Below are 16,704 nucleotides of genomic sequence, written 5' to 3'. Positions count from 1 at the left end.
TAAAAAAAGTTATGCATGTATCAGACATCCTGACCCCAAAAGGTCTTTTGCCTCTCCCAGGCTGCAGCGGGAGGGCGGGGGAAGGGGAGATGTCTAGTCATGATGCTCCAGCCATCATGAGGTGTGGGGCAGGCTTAATCGATCAGCTGGTCGTTTCCAGTCTGTCAATTTTGTATGTTCGTAAATTGAACTTTTGAAGAGAGCAAACTCTGGAACATTTTAATATCTGGGAATCCAGTTTGGAAATTGGGACAGGACTGAAGCCAACATGTAAAATTGCAACAGTCAGGAGCTAGCTGTATCCTTCGGGTAGGAGAGTGAGGTTCTGTGTCCAACAGGCGTCTCCATGGTTTGTTCCACAGCACAGGAGATAGATATACTTCCGTCCTGGTGGAGCTAAAAGAAGCACGGAACAAGAACAGACCAAGTGCCAGCACCTTCCTCCAGAGATTGATCAGCAGAGCTGCAATCGGAGACCTGGCACCTTCTGTTCACTGGAGTAATCACATTTCAAATCTACGTCTCAAATTGGGAACCCAACATTTTACCGCAAGAGCTTTTAAGCCATTCGTTGCATCTAATCTACAGACGACGACAATTGTCAAGAAGCTTTCTTAAAAAAACTCGTAGCAATTCCAGAAAATTGCCCATGCAAAAAAATATAAATTGTGCAAAAGGTTCATTAGAGCTCAAATATAATTTTCATCTAGCAGGCCACATTCCATGCTCAAACAATTCCAAACTAGAAATGGAATGAACAGAATTCTCCCATAAATGGAGTAGAGCAGTTGCTTAAAAAATAATAATTCAAAGAAAACACAGGTGGAACGTAGTAAAACTCAGATGACTTAAATAAAAGTTCCAAAAAAATGTTTACGGTACAAATTAAGTTTGCCTCTGTGCTTTTAACTTTCACTTCAGCAACATTTATTAAAAAAACAACAAAGGATCATTGTCAACAGAAAATCTTTATTTATTTTTCCTGAATTCTTAATCAGTGGCCTTTAAAAATGAAACAGCCTGTCTCAAGAGGCCAAAACATGGTGAAACACCTGGTGCAGCTCGGAGGTGATATTACGTCTTTCGGCAGCACCAACCAAAGCACACGGGCTGTTCTGAGAATGCCATTTTCAAAATGCAAGCCAGTGTCTGACGAGGGAAAGGCACTTGAAGTTCAGTGAAAATCTGGAATTTTTTTTGACATTGACAAACTGACGATGGACAGACAGGGCCCTGTCGCAAATTAATTTTTTCCTTCCTCTTTCCCCATCCCCTCCACAAGCTTCTAGCGAAGCAGAGGATTAACAAAAGCACAGTTCCAAAAATCAAAACTGGAGAGGCAGTGTATATAAAAAAAAGCTCAAATACATTTGGTGCTTTACCACACCATGCTGACAACCCCTTAGCCTTTGAGTAACAGCACCAGTCAGAAACCAAGGCATTTTTAAGACTGCGAGATAAAGCAAGCAAGGATTTGAATACATAAATATTTTCAAGCTTACACTGAACACCCTTCATTTTACAAAGTATGTAATTTACAATGAAAGTGAGCCATTACGACAATTATGATTTTCACTTTTCTCAACTAAGAAACAAAATCAATCAAACAAGCTTAGGGTGGTACTACCGAGAAAGTGCTATTTATCATCAAGTACTGCATCAAAGAAACTAATGATTTAACACCCCTGTGAAAAAAGCAATTGCAGATTTGGCCAAAAGAAATAATTTCTTTAACACTCCTTTCATAATTTCTGTACAAGAAAACAGACAAAGCAACAAAAGAAAAATAATTTGAAGTGTTTATAGTAACGTAATAAAAATGCTTCTCATTGCGATGGCTTGAATTGTGTAGTACAGTACAGCCCATTAAAGATCGACATCTTTCATGTACAAAGCTATTCATATTTAGTACAATGTAGATTAAGTACGAGACTAACTGTACAAAGACAATCATAAAAAATCAAAATCATACATCCTATTCAGCCTAGAGATTCAAGAGCAATCCCCTACTTTTTGTATTCCATAATGGCTTGTTAATATATGCAAATCATGTCTTTCATACTTCCCATTAAGATGAAGGAGATGGGAGAACAGTAAATTTGGCAGGTATTCATTTACCGATCATTAAGAGGTTTTACGCATACATGATAAATACTCTGCAGTAAACACCACCCGAGGCAGAAAATAGCTGGCATATTAGATGGATCTTGAAAGGGCTCCACTGTTACGTACTTGTGGTGTAACAGATCACCAATGCTATTACTGACAATGTCTGCACATTCTTTCATTGCAAACCCCAACACTTAAATGAGACTACACACATTCATCTTCTCTTTCCCCCCCCAAAAAGGCATATGACACAACAGCACAAATAGCAAATACAACAGATGCATTTTCCCAACAAGCTAATGCAGTTATGAGTAATTATGAATCCTACTGTATGCTTTAGTGAGGTGGCAAACACATGCCTGAACAATTTTTCAACTGCACCACTATGGATTTAGAGGTGGTGGTGCCACATTCCCTGGATCCTGCTTAGGAGGTTCTGGTGGAGCATGCCAGCTAGTTTCCTTGTACACAAACCATGCATTTCCACACCATAGAATCAGGTTGAGGAAACCAAACACCTGTGAAGGAGAAATAAAACATCAAATTTCATCAAATTTAATGATGCAGCACGAGCAGTGTTAAGGTTGCTTAAAGTTTTTTTAAAAAAAAAAGATACCGGACAGACCATTGAGTTCCTGCCAATCGGGAGCCATTGGGAAAATCAATGACTGTGTGGCCAATGTTCCCTCTAATTGTTATTTCGTACACGGTCCTTTTAACTGGCTGCGCGGCCCATTCAAGTTTTCGCGCATGCGCAGTTTCTTCCATGTGAGCGGCCTGCGCGGGACCTCCAAACCGCTGCGAGGCCACGCAGCTTAGCGGGAACATGGCCTTTTAGGGTAAAGCAGAGCTGAGAGAAAAACACAGACTCCAGCAGTCCATGGGAATATGTAGAAGGCAGATCTTAGGGCACCAAAGAAAGAAGGTCGCTCTAAAGTACTGCCAACATTGAGGGACCCACATGTCCCTGCATGCTGGGGATCTCATCCTCCAAAAGTGAGGCTTCAACCATTGTGTGCGTCAGGAGGCACTGGGAGCCCCTAGGGTGTAAACAGTTGAACGAGATTAGGTAGTACAGGAAACTCTCGTTTAAACGGCACCTAAATATCCGGAATTCTCTATTAACCGGCAAAATTCTCACTCTGAAAACAACACCTCAGTAACCGGCAATGTTGCCGAGTCTGAGTCTCCCACGGTGGCCAAGTTAGGCAGTGGGGGTAGTTCTCAAAACTGCTACTACTCGGCTTCTTGGCGCTGTCGGAAGTTGGAACACCTCAATACCCCTGTAACAGGAGTCTGACTCTCCCGCGCTGCCGGTAGTCTCTTCTGATCCGCCATTTTACAGGGGTACTGTGCATCTCCCGCGCTGCTGGTAGTCATTGCATTGCATTACCCTCAACTGGCAGTACTGTACTTAATCAAGCATCTTCCACCATCCATTTAACACAACATTCTGTAGGTGAGTGCCCAATTACTGTATACTGCACATTTCTTGATTTTATTTTTATTTTTCTTTGTTAAAAATAGCCTCAGTAGATAACCCTCTCTGTCATCTGGAATTTTTGATCAACCGGCAACACGCCGGTCCCGTCGGTGCCGGATCCCAAAGAGTTTCCTGTACTCCCCTCCCCCACCCCCACCCCAAGCCTGCGGGGGGAAAAAACCAAGAATGCCAGTTGGCACCACGCCCCTCCCAAGCAGTGAGGGGAAGGGCTTCTGACATCATGGGGAAATAGAAGGGACCTGCTGTGGATTAGTACCAAAGGCCAACTCTGGATGGCATTGATTGACAGTACCTCTTCCTCAGCTGGTGCCAACCAGTGCTGACCAGCATGGAGCCACAAATGGGTGACGCCAACTGCAACCAACACCAGTGGACTTCCCACGGAGGTGAAAAACTTGCTGCCAACTTGCACTGAACCTCCTGTTGAAGCACCAACAGAAGGTAGTAACTCTGTGTAGCTACCAACTGGCGGTGTTGCCTCTTACATAAATGTGGTGAAGGACTGGAGCCCTAATGGGACTTGTAATGGGTCTGGTCCTTCCGCTGTGCTTCCAGACCCTGAAGAGAGTGCCATTGTGCAGAACTACACGCTGATTTGTCACAAGGCCATAACACATGATATGCTGGAGGCACCTACAGTGGGCATTAGTTACAGCAGAATCCCACAGCCTTCAGTAAGCACTCAGAACCAGCCTTATCTAATAGGATTTGAAAATAGTATTTTTGAAGTTTTCAAATCGAAAGACACACCAGAGATTTTTAAGTGCACAACAGGAGCAACACAACAAACAGAATTAATGATATATACAACAGGCGAAGGAACATCACACATGAAGCACCTCAAAAAAATAATTTTCCCAGTGTGATTCTCCACACCTCCTTCCCTCCGCCCACCCGGTGTGTGCTAGTAATTTTCTTAACCTACTGCATTATTTAAGCCTCAACACAATGTCTAATTTAATGAGCTGACATCCAACCAAACATTGCAGGGAAATAATTTAACCACAAGAAGATGGGAGGAGACGTTGGATTAAATAAAACCAAGTGCACATACCACAGAAACATTCAAACTTCCCATGCCGGACACGCCTGCTGAAGAACATTCAGCCAATCCATTACAAAGTGGAACACCGCCTTTGACGGCATCTGGATTTGTGGAGTGTTTGAGATCAGTGAGGCCTTTCCCCCAAGCTGAAGAGCAGACCAACCACAAGAAGGCAAAAATCACTGTCACAACAAAGTCCTAGAAAACAAGAGAGAGGAAATAAAAGTACAGTTCAAAACATTGGAAAGAAATGATGGAGCTCAAACCAACTTATTGACTTCTCACTATGTGATCCAAGTCAAACAGGACGCATTATGAAACAAAACATCACTGCTTTCATCTTAAATAAATGCAGCTTTCACAATGGTAATAAAAAAAACTAACAACAGGAATCCATTGAATATACCCTGGATTGGTTTGGGACTTGATTTCTGCTCATGGCAAATTGATATCAGAGTTGAGAGGTTATATCTATCAGGAAAATTTAAACAGGTTGGGGCTCTTTCCTCTAGAGAAGGTGACCTGATAGAGGTCTTTAAGATTATGAAAGGGTTTGATAAGGTAGACGTAGAGAAGATATTTCTACTTTTGGGGGAGACCAGAACCAGGGGCCATAAATATATGGTAGTCACTAATAAATCTAATAGGGAATTCAGGAGAAACTTCTTGACCCGGAGAGCAGTTAGAATGTGGAACACTCTGCCACAAGTAGTTGAGGTGAATAATGAAGATACATTTAAGGGGAAGCTAAATAAGTATATGAGGAAGAAAGGAATAGAAGGTTATGCTGATAGGATGAAATGAAATGAGGAGAGGTGGGAGGAATCTTGTGTGGAGCATGGGTTGTGCTGTAAATTCTATGTAATAATGGACAGATAAAGATTTTAGCATATTTGATAAACTTAACCCAGGTTATCTAGACGTGAAACCCAGTAACTAACTGGTGGCTACAGACTGAAGTTAAGGACTCGGTAGTGAAACCCAGTAACTAACTGGTGGCTACAGACTGAAGTTAAGGACTCGGTAGTGAAACCCAGTAACTAACTGGTGGCTACAGACTGAAGTTAAGGACTCGGTAGTGAAACCCAGTAACTAACTGGTGGTTACAGACTGAAGTTAAGGACTCAGTAACTCAGTTTGCTGCAGTATTTGCATTATCACAATATGCAAACCACAGGAAAGCCCAGTACTCATGGATTCGTGCAACAGAAAATTTTAAATCGAACCTGGGACCTTTCTTAGTCCAGTTTTAATCTGTTGCCCAGGGGAGATGGGAGGGAAGCAGGAATGGAGAGGGAAAAAAAGTGAAATACAACAGCCTTCCCGCTTTATAATAGTTTCTCCAGCAGCCAAATGGCAGATTATAACCAGCACAAATGAACATCAATTCTTACTGCCAGAGCCACAGTTACTTTCCAAATTTTTAAAAATGATAAACCCATCTTTTTTTCCCTGCGCATTGTTTAAATTTGTTGGACACTTTTCGTAATTAACTCCTGGTTGCCCTTATATATACACACACAACAATACAGAGAGTTAAACAAAATAGTTTACATCGTGGGAGGAGGGAAAGAATACTGTGCCAGTCGCCTAAGCTTTTGGGAAAGCACAACTGCAAAATCAAACGCTGTCCAGCGTCTTTTGAACAGGGTAGAAATGTTTAACGGCTGACCAATAGTAAATCAAACGCTCTGTTGCTTGCTTTACACAGTTCAAGCCTCAGGACGTGCAGCTGCTGGCCAAAGCACATGAAAACCATTTGTTTTATGCCTTCAATTCGCTTTCTCCTCCCTCCCTTCTCAAAACGCAGTCACGTTGCGGGGCCAAAAAGCCACATTGAACAATGCAGCCCTACTGTCGAAAGGATTCCACACAATAAATGGGAGACACTGAAGCCAAGGCGAACCACCCATTACAACAATAACTTGCATTTATATAGCACAACTTTAACATAGTAAAGTGTCCCAAGGAGCTTCACAGCAGCATTATGAAATAAAATTTGACATCAAGATATTCAGGACAGATGACCAAAAGCTTGGTCAGAGGAGCGTCTTAAAGGAGGAGAGCGGTAGCGAGGCGGAGAGGTTTAGGCAGGGAATTCCAAAGCTTAGGGCCTAGGCAGCTGAAGGCACGGCCACCGATAGTGGAGCCAAGCAGGTGATGGCCTCAGTACTGATTCAATGGGTGGGGGTGGAGATAAAGATAAGATCCCTCGAGAATTTAGCCATAGCGGTAGTGGGAAAAAGATAAGTGTGTTCTAGCTTGTACTACAGGTTGAGCGCCCAAAATCCGGAGTTCTGGAATCCGGGACGATAGGTGGCAGGGTCGTCCGGAATCCGTAAAATGTTCCGGAATCCGGACACCCTGCTCCCGCCGCCAGCTGGGCCCAGGCATTTCCGGACTCGGAACGTGTTTCCGAAGTCCAGAAACGCCCGAACCCAGGTTGCGATATTTCTGGACTTCGGACATCAGAAAGACGTTCCGAAGTGCGGAAAAACACGAAAACCGGCTCAGCCTCAGTCCCGAGGTTGCCAGATTCGGAACGCTCAACTTGTACCAAAACCCAGACACCCTGAAAATAAAGATAGTGGATTTGTACTGTTAATTTCACTTATACCGTTACCAAATAATACACCTGAATATTGAACAAATATTAATTGTAGTTATATTAGAAACCACTTCACACCAGTCAAAAACACTTTGCCTCTCTGTCCTGCACCATACAGAAAATAAGAGACTTTTGCAACTACTGGCATTGCCTGTGATCTTCAGTGTTGGTGATAGCACACAGACAAATTTGAGCTACTCCAGCAGTGCCACCACATTTCAGGTCCAGCAATCTAAGTAGCATTCTAGATAGAAACTGCAGTGATCGCTCTTCGGGAATGGAAAGAGGAGTATCGCTAGAACAAAGGAACATTGGCATCACAAACAAAGAGGAAAAATCTCCAGATGCTGGAAATCAAACAATAGAACAAAGTGGAAAACACTCAGCAGGTCAGACAGCAGCTGAGCCATGAATATAGGAGGTAACGTTTCAGGTGTGGACCCTTAGTCATAGCGTGAGGATATTACACAGGAACAGCAGTGAAGGAAGAGCGGACCGAAGGGGGGGATGCACACGCACACATGTAAACTGTTCAAGTGGAACACAGGAGATGGTTAAATGGTGCAAGTGATATTAGCACGAGACAATAGGAGGCCTAATGAGAGAAATATTTTTTTAAATGATGCGTGAATAGCCGAGGTGGTGAGGGGGAACTCGACGGGTGGAAATGGAAGCACGAAAAACTGTCAAAGCCAAGAATGCCCCAGCAGCTCAGGAGTCTGGAAAAATAAATTTTAAAAAGCAAGTCGACACCAAGGGAGTAGATCAGCTCGTCACCACCCCTGCATCACAAGAGACTGACACCTCATTGAGGCACACAAGGTGCTAACCATCGATTCACATATGTTGTCACAGGCACAAAATAAGTGTGCCTAATGCAACCTTGCTGCTTAGACTTTAAGAAAATATTTAAAAGCAGATTTACAGGGGAGAGATTACAGAAAAGGTTAATGATAAATTAATAAGAAAGTTTAGACTTCACTCAAGTCGTGTGTAGTTTTAAGTCATTTTATCAAGCAAAGTCTTAAGTTAAATAATATAACATTTTCCCTACAACAACAGAAATCGCTGGAAAAACTCAGCAGGCCAGGGCAGCATCCGTGGAGTCAGAAACAGTTAACATTTCAGGTCGATGACCTTTCGTCAGAACTGGAAAAAAAGCAGGAAATGGAAAGCAAGTTTAGGGGCTGGGAAAAGGGGGAGGGGATGAAAGAACAAAAGGGAAGGTCAGTGATAGGATAGAAAGCAGGAGAGATTAAGAGACATTAAGAGATATTCAAGGCGAGAGGAGGTGGTAATGGGACAGGTTAAGAAACAAAGGATGGCTCTAGATTAGGTGTGAATTGTGCTGGCAGAATGAAGGACAGCTGCCATGTGGGAGGGAAGAAAAAAAGGCCAAACAAAAAGTGTGGATAAAAAAAAAAGGAAAATATATATATATATGTGATAGGGGCTGAGGTTATGATCTGAAACTGTTGAACTCTATGTTGAGTCCAGAGGGCTGTAAAGTGCCTAATCGAAAGATGAGGTGCTGTTCCTCGAGCTTACGCTGAGCTTCCGTGGAACAGTGCAAGAGGCCGAGGACGGTGAGGTCTGAGTGGGAGTGGAGCGGTGAATTAAAGTGACAGGCAACCGGGAGCTCGGGGTCCCCCTTACGGACTGAACGGAGGTGTTCCACAAAGCGGTCACCCAATCTGAATGATGCACACAACCGTAGGTTAAAACTTCATCAAAAAGTTTGTTGTGATAATACGGCAGGCAGGGTGATGGCTACTTTCCTTCGCTCTCCCACGCTTTAGTAGAATTACATTAAATTCTACCCCTTTCCAGTTACAATGCTTTTATGAGAAGGAATCCTGGGACACACGAGACTCTGGAGACGACGTACATCAGTGAGAGTCAATTAAAGCAGACTGTTCACAGCTGTGAGCACCAAGTCGTACTGACATATAATTGGCATAATGTCTCCAGCTCACTGGAAACACCCACTGAGCAGCTTCCTTTTACAACCCTATTTTTGCAGGCTTCCAGAAAGTCACACATAGGAACAAGTAATTTAGGAACACCTCCTGAGCACAGGCTGGAAAAATACCACATGGAAACAGATCAACCAACAACACCTCGGCTACTTGTGAAGATTTTAACAGAACAAATCCCATAATCATACAACAGATCCCACAAGATGAATTTGTATATCCTGAAATGTCATGAGACTTACCACAATTTAGATTCATCCTCTATTTGTGCAGCAGGAAATAAAAGCACAAGCCATTTTAAATCTGAAGAACCTTCCTACCCATTTTGACTCAATCGTGAATGATAATAGCAATTTAGATCTGTAGAAACTACAGACATTAAACATGCAGATACTTAAAAATATATATGTAACAATGGAAAGTGCTCATCACGAACATAGTCTTAACATAAAGTATTTATCCAGGGAATATTTTAAGGGAAAAAATGTACAGGGCTATGGGGAAAGAGCAAGGAAGCTCTACCCAAGAACCAGTACAGGCATGATGGACCAAATGGCCTCCTTCTGTGCTGCAACATTCTATGATTCGCTAAAACCTATTAAAGCGGAGTAAAAAGGTACCCTGGCTTATAACCAATATTCATTCCAACACACCCTCTCCAAAATTGGAAACATATTTGAAGGTTCTTTTCTGCATCAAGGGCTGTTCCTTAAGGAAACCAAGAAACAGGCAATTAGGATCAGCCCCGGTATCAACTTAAGAGACAGAAAAGTCCGTACTAACTGCTGTGCATCAAGCCCATATTTTAAAACTTTTTCTGGTATTAAGTAAATCAGCAGGGATGGGGGTGCACAACAATAAGGATTGCCAAGGATTTAGAAGCAAATTTTAATCTTTGAATTTTGTTCACTAAATATCACAGTGCACCATTTATACTACACTAAGTAGAATGTAATGTAGGTCAACGCATTGTAATCAAACTATTGGAATTATATCATGTCATTTGCTAGTTTAGAAGGGGCTTATCTTGCCAAGCTGTTTAAAGTCACATCGCTTTTTGAAAGGGCACTTCACACCACAATGTTCCCATTTTCTAAATATATAAATGTAAAACAAATACACACCGTCATAGTTTGTGATTTTGGCTACTTAAGCCAGGAGGAATTTTTATTAGGATATTGCTATTAAATTTAATTTAGCAAGTAAGGGAATAAATTTGCAGAAAAGCTACGTGCTGGACTGCAGATAAAAATTCAACCAAGTGTCTGTTCAGATTGGTGCTTCCTGTAGATCACATCAGTTTGAGACAATGGACGTTGGTTGAAAACATTTATTAGGGGTACGGTAGCATAGTGGTTATGTTACTGGACGAGTAATCCAGAGGCCTGGTCTAATGATTCGGAGATAAGAGTTCAAATCCCACCACAGCAGCTGGAGAATTCAAATTCAAATAATTAAATAGATCTGGCATAAAATTAATTAAATAAGTCTAGTATCAGTAATGGTGACCATGAAACTACTGGATTGTCATAAAAATGCACCCGGTTCACCAATGTCCTTTAGGGAAGGAAATCTGCCGTCCTTACCTGGTCTGGCCTATATGTAACTCCAGACCCACAGCAATGTGGTTGACTCTTAACTGCCCTCTGAAATGGCCTAGCGAGTCACTCAGTTGTAACAAACCGCTACAAAAAATAAGATTAAAACCAGATGGACCACCCGGCATTGACCTAGGCACCGGATTTGGACACAACGGCACACCCAGCCCAGTCGACCCTGCAAAGTTCTCTGACCAACATCTGGGGACTTGTGCCAAAATTGGGAGAGCTGTCCCACAAACTAGTCAAGCAACAGCCTGACAATCATACTCATCCAACATTCCAGTCTCCTCTATGTCCTATCCCACCGACAGAACAGACCCACCAGAGGTGGCAGGACAATGGTATAGTCGGGATTTATGATTCCGGATCCCATGAAGTCTCATGGCATCAAGTCAAACATGCTGATTACCACCTACCGCCCTCCCTCAGCTGATGAATCAGTACTCCTCCGTGTTGAACACCACTTAGAAGAAGCACTGAGGGTAGCAAAGGCGCAGAACGTACTCTGGGTGGGGAACTTCAATGTCCATCACCAAGAGTGGCTTGGTAGCACCAATAGTGCAATAGTGACCAAGTCCTGAAGGACATAGCTACCAGACTGGGCCTGTGGCAGCTGGCGAGAGAACCAACATGAAGGAAATCTACTTGACCTCGTCCTCACCAATCTACCTGTCGCAGATGCAGCTGTCCATAACAGCATTGGTAGGAGAGACCACCACACAATCCTTGAGGAGACGAAGTCCCGTCTTCACACGGAGGACATCCTCCATCGTGTTGTGTGGCACAACCACCATGTTATATGGGATCGATTCAGAACAGATCTAGCAGCTCAAAACTGGGCATCCATGAGGCACTGTGGGCCCTCAGCAGCAGCAGAATTGTATTCCACCACAATCTGTAACCTCATGGCCCAGTATACCCCTCACTCTACCATTACCATCAAGCCAGGGGACCAATCCTGGTTCAATAAGGAGTGTAGAAGAGCATGTCAGAGGCAGCACCAGGCGTACCTAAAAATGAGGTGCTAACCTGAACATACAAACCAGGACTACATGCATGCTGAACAATGGAAGCAGCATGCTATAGACAGAGCTAAGTGACCCCACAACTAACAGATCAGATCAAAGTTCTGCAGTCCTGCCACATCCAATCGTGTATAGTGGTGGAAAATTAAACAACTAATGGAAGGAAGAGGCTCCATGAATATTCCCATCCTTAATCATGGCGAAGCCCAGCACGTGAACGTAAAAGACAAGGCTGAAGCGTTTGCAACCATCTTCAGCCAGAAGTGCCGAGTGTATAATCCATCACGGCCTCCTCCGAAGGTCCCCACCATCACAGAAGCCATTCTTCTGCCAATTTGATTCACTCCATGTCATACAAGAAACGGTTGAGCACACTGGATACAGCAAAGGCTATCTGCCCCAACAACATCCCGGCTGTAGTGCTGAAGACTTGTGCTCCAGAACTAGCCGCGCCTCTAGCCAAGCTGTTCCAGTACAGCTACAACATTGGCATCTACCCGACAATGTGGAAAACTGCCCAGGTATGTCCTGTCCACAAAAAGCAAGACAAATCCAATCCGGCTAATTACCACCCCATCAATCTCTTCTCAATCAGCAGCAAAGTGATGGAAGGTGTCATCGACAGTGCTATCAAGCAGCACTTTCTCACCAATAACCTGCTCACTAATGTTCAGTTTGGGTTCCGCCAGAACCACTCAGCTCCAGACCTCATTACGGCCTTGGTCCAAACATGGGCAAAAGATTTTAATTCCAGAGGCGAGGTGAGAGTGACTGTCCTTGTCAATGGGAATTGGGGGAAAACGTTCCACTGGCTAGAGTCATAAGAACATAAGAAGTAGGAGCACGAGTAGGCCATACAGCCCCTCGGGCCTGCTCCGCTATTCAATAGGATCATGGCTGATCCGAATCTAGACTCACGTCCACTTCCCTGCCCTCTCCCCGTAACCCCTAATTCCCTTATCTGCTAGGAAACTGTCTATCTCCATTTTAAATTTATTTAATGTTGCAGCTTCCACAGCTCTCTGGGGGAGCAAATTCCATAGATTTACTACCCTCCGAGTGAAGAAGTTTCTCATCTCAGTTTTGAAAGCGCAGCCCCTTATTCTTAGATTATGCCCCCTAGTTCTAGTCTCACCCATCAGTGGAAACATCCTCCCCACATCCACCCGATCAAGCCCCCTCACAATCTTATATGTTTCGATAAGATCGCCTCTCATTCTTCTGAACTCCAATGAGTAGAGTCCCAACCTACTCAACCTTTCCTCATAAGTCAACCCCCTCATCTCCGGAATCAACCGAGTGAACCTTCTCTGAACCGCCTCGAGAGCAAGTATATCTTTTCTTAAATATGGAAACCAAAACTGCACGCAGTATTCCAGGTGTGGCCTCACCAATACCCTGTATAACTGCAGCAAGACTTCCCTGTTTTTACACTCCATCCCCCTTGCAATAAAAGCCAAGATTCCATTGGCCTTCCTGATCACCTGCAGCACCGGCATACTAACTTTTTGTGTTTCATGCACCAGGACCCCCAGATCCCTTTGTACTGTAGCACTTTCTCTCCATTTAGATAATAACTTGCTCTTTGATTTTTTCTGCCAATGTGCATAACCTCACACTTTCCAACATTATATTGCATCTGCCAAATCTCTGCCTACTCACTTAGCCTGTCTATGTCCTTTTGCAGGTTTTTTATGTCCTCCTCACTCATTGCTTTCCCTCCCATCTTTGTATCGTCGGCAAACTTGGAAATGTTGCACTCGGTCCCTTCCTCCAAATCGTTAATATAGATTGTAAAGAGTTGGGGTCCCAGCACTGACCCCTGCGGAACACCACTAGTTACTGATTGCCAGCCCGAGAATGAACCATTTATCCCAACTCTGTTTTCTGTTAGATAGCCAATCTTCCACCCATGCCAGTATATTACCCCCAATCCCGTGATTTCTTATCTTGATCAGTAATTTTGTGTGGAACCTTGTCAAATGCCTTTTGGAAGTCCAAATACACTACATCCACTGGTTCCCCTTTATCCACCCTGTATGTTACATCCTCAAAGAATTCGAGCAAATTTGTCAAACATGACTTCCCCTTCATAGCACAAAGGAAGATGGTTTTGGTTGTTGGAGGCCAATCATCTCAGCCCTAGGACATCGTTGCAGGAGCTCCTCAGGGCAGTGTCCTAGGTCCAACCATCTTCAACTGCTTCATCAATGACCTTCCCTCCATCATAAGGTCAGAAGTGGGGACGTTTGCTGATGACTGCATAGTATCCAGTTCCATTCACAACTCCTCAGATAATAAAGCAGTCCGTGCCCACATGCAGCAAGACCTGGACAACATTCAGGCTTGGATTGATAAGTGGCAAGTAACATTCGCACTGCACAAGTGCCAGGCAATGACCATCTCCAACAGGAGAAGGTCTAAACATCTCCCCATGACATTCAAAGGCATCACCATCGTCAAATCCCCCACCATCAACATCCTGGGGGCTCACCATTGACCAGAAACTTAACTGGACCAGCCACATAAATACTGTTGCTACAAGAGCAGGTCAGAGGCTGGGTGTTCTGTGGCGAGTGACTCACCTCCTGACGCCCCAAAGCCTTTCTACCATCTACAAGGCACAAGTAAGGAGTGTGATGGAATACTCTCCACTTGCCTGGATGAGTGCAGCCCCAAAAACTGAAGAAGCTCAACACCATCCAGGACAAAGCAGCCCGCTTGATTGGCACCCAATCCACCACCTTAAACATTCACTCCCTCCACCACTGGTGCACCGTGTCTGCAGTGTGCATCATCTACAAGATGCACTGCAACAACTCACCAAGGCTTCTTCAATAGCATCTACCAAACCCGTGACTTCTACCACCTATGTAAGAAATCACACAACACCAGGTTGTAGTCCAACAGCTTTATTTGAAATCACAAGCTTTTGGAGTGCTGCTCCTTCGTCAGGTGACCTGACAAAGGAGCAGCGCTCCGAAAGCTTGTGATTTCAAATAAAGCTGTTGGACTACAACCTGGTGTTGTGTGATTTCTTACATTTGTCCACCCCAGTCCAACACCGGCATCTCCACACCATGACTTCTACCACCTAGAAAGACAAGGGCAGCAGGCGCATGGGAACACCACCACCCTGACTTGAAAATATATTGCCGTTTCTTCATCGTCGCTGGGTCAAAATTCTGGAACTCCCTCCCTAACAGCACAGTGGGAGTACCTTCACCACACAGACTGCAGCGGTTCAAGGCGGCGGCTCACCACCACCTTCTCATGGGCAATTGGAGATGGGCAATAAATGCTGGCTTTGCCAGTGACGCCCACATCCCGTGAATGATTAAAAAACGAACAAAAGAATGACAAAGAACTTTCAGGGTCTCTCAACGCACTTTACAGCCAATGAAGCACTTTTAAATGAAGTCACTATTTCAATGTAGGAAACGCAGCAGCCAACTTGTACAAAGCAAGGTCGTACAACCAACAAGGAGATAATGACCGTTAATCTGTTTTTTCTTAGTGATGTTGATTGAGTAATAAATATTGGTCAGGACACTGGGGAGCAGAACTCCCCTGCTTTCCCCTGAATTGTGCCATGGATTATTTCTAACGCTTTTTGAGCCATTAATAATTAAGAGAATATGGTTATAGTTTTGAAGAGTTTTTTTTTTTTTAAATTGCACCTACTTCAATGGAGTAGAATATACAGCAAGCCACAACTTAGTGCTAATGACTGATAGCATGTAATTGCACCTTACTATTAATGGCAAGAGACCGACACCCGAGTCTCCGAGTATTGAATTTCATGTCAATATATGACATGTGAGTAAAGAGAATACGGCTACAAGCTGCTTATAATAGAAGGTTCACCCCTTCCTGCCCCAATCACAGTGCCTCCTCATTAAGCACCGACATCTGTGCTCTAGGCTTTTAGAAGATAGGTGCCAATGGATCGCTGAAGCAATACTCTATATTTCAACATCAGTAATTAAATCTTCCAAATGCCGTGAAAATTTAGATCCTTGCTTGGTCACAAGACAAAGCTTATGGATACAATGCTCCCAGGTTCTGACTTACAGGGAAGGGTCAGATTGTTGGTTCGTTCAATGTACATAATTTGGGACAAGGCATAAGGAATACCCGAGTCTATCAAAAAAAACCATCATCTACAAGTGGGCATCTGTGTCCAGACAGGGCTCTAAATAAACAACACTCAGTTGACTCACATGCAGCAATCGCTTATTGATATGTGAAAGTCTACATTCGAGTATCGACTGAAATTAGGACCAAGACCAGATGGACACAATAAGCAAGCTGTTGATGCCCTGCAAGACAGACTATATGCATGGTAAAGATTTGTCAACATCACAGACTCCTTTGTTTTATTTGACCCTTCCCCCTCCATATACACTTACTGATTTTATCCCAGCTGGCTTAAGGTTTATAAGGACTAAAAGCACTTAAATCTGTGTCAACAGCTACACAACTTGATCAGGTCCCAACTATATTATGATGAGATGTACAGTCGTCCCCTTGGTAGTTTTCATGGAAATATTCCTCGAGATACTCACAATCATCGGCCCACGGTTGCCATCACGGTACACATGGAGGTAGCCAACATACAGAACGAGGGCGGCAATACAGTAGAGAAAGGCTAACACTGCGATCGCAACAAAAAACTCAGCAGAGGATGAAAAATCTCCCAATAGGTAGATAGCTTTACTTTGATTGCACGCCTTTGCGGGGATCATCAGAACAGAGTTCAACCTGGAAAACATCGCACAAATTCAACAATTACTTTTACAAAAAAAGCTGTTTTTGCTACCTACTTCCTCCCTC

At 43.6% G+C, this 16,704-nt stretch overlaps 1 protein-coding gene across 1 annotated transcript in view; it reads right to left on the bottom strand.

The window, feature by feature from the left end:
* Positions 1–1,785: 1,785 nt before the first annotated feature.
* LOC147106037 (synaptophysin-like protein 1) overlaps positions 1,786–16,704 on the bottom strand; it is a 30,114-nt gene continuing 15,195 nt past the window's right edge. The window contains exons 4-6 of the mRNA XM_086008725.1: positions 16,437–16,632; positions 4,668–4,856; positions 1,786–2,627 (exon numbers count right to left, since the gene is read on the bottom strand). Coding sequence (XP_085864851.1) covers positions 2,493–2,627; positions 4,668–4,856; positions 16,437–16,632 — 520 coding nt within the window. The 3' untranslated portion in view covers positions 1,786–2,492. The remainder of the gene's footprint in view (positions 2,628–4,667; positions 4,857–16,436; positions 16,633–16,704) is intronic.

This window comes from Somniosus microcephalus, chromosome 16 (genome assembly GCF_052327205.1).
Source record: "Somniosus microcephalus isolate GS21.2 chromosome 16, FLI_Smic_1.0, whole genome shotgun sequence".
NCBI lineage: Eukaryota > Metazoa > Chordata > Chondrichthyes > Squaliformes > Somniosidae > Somniosus > Somniosus microcephalus.
This window is presented reverse-complemented; position numbering and strand designations above follow the sequence as displayed.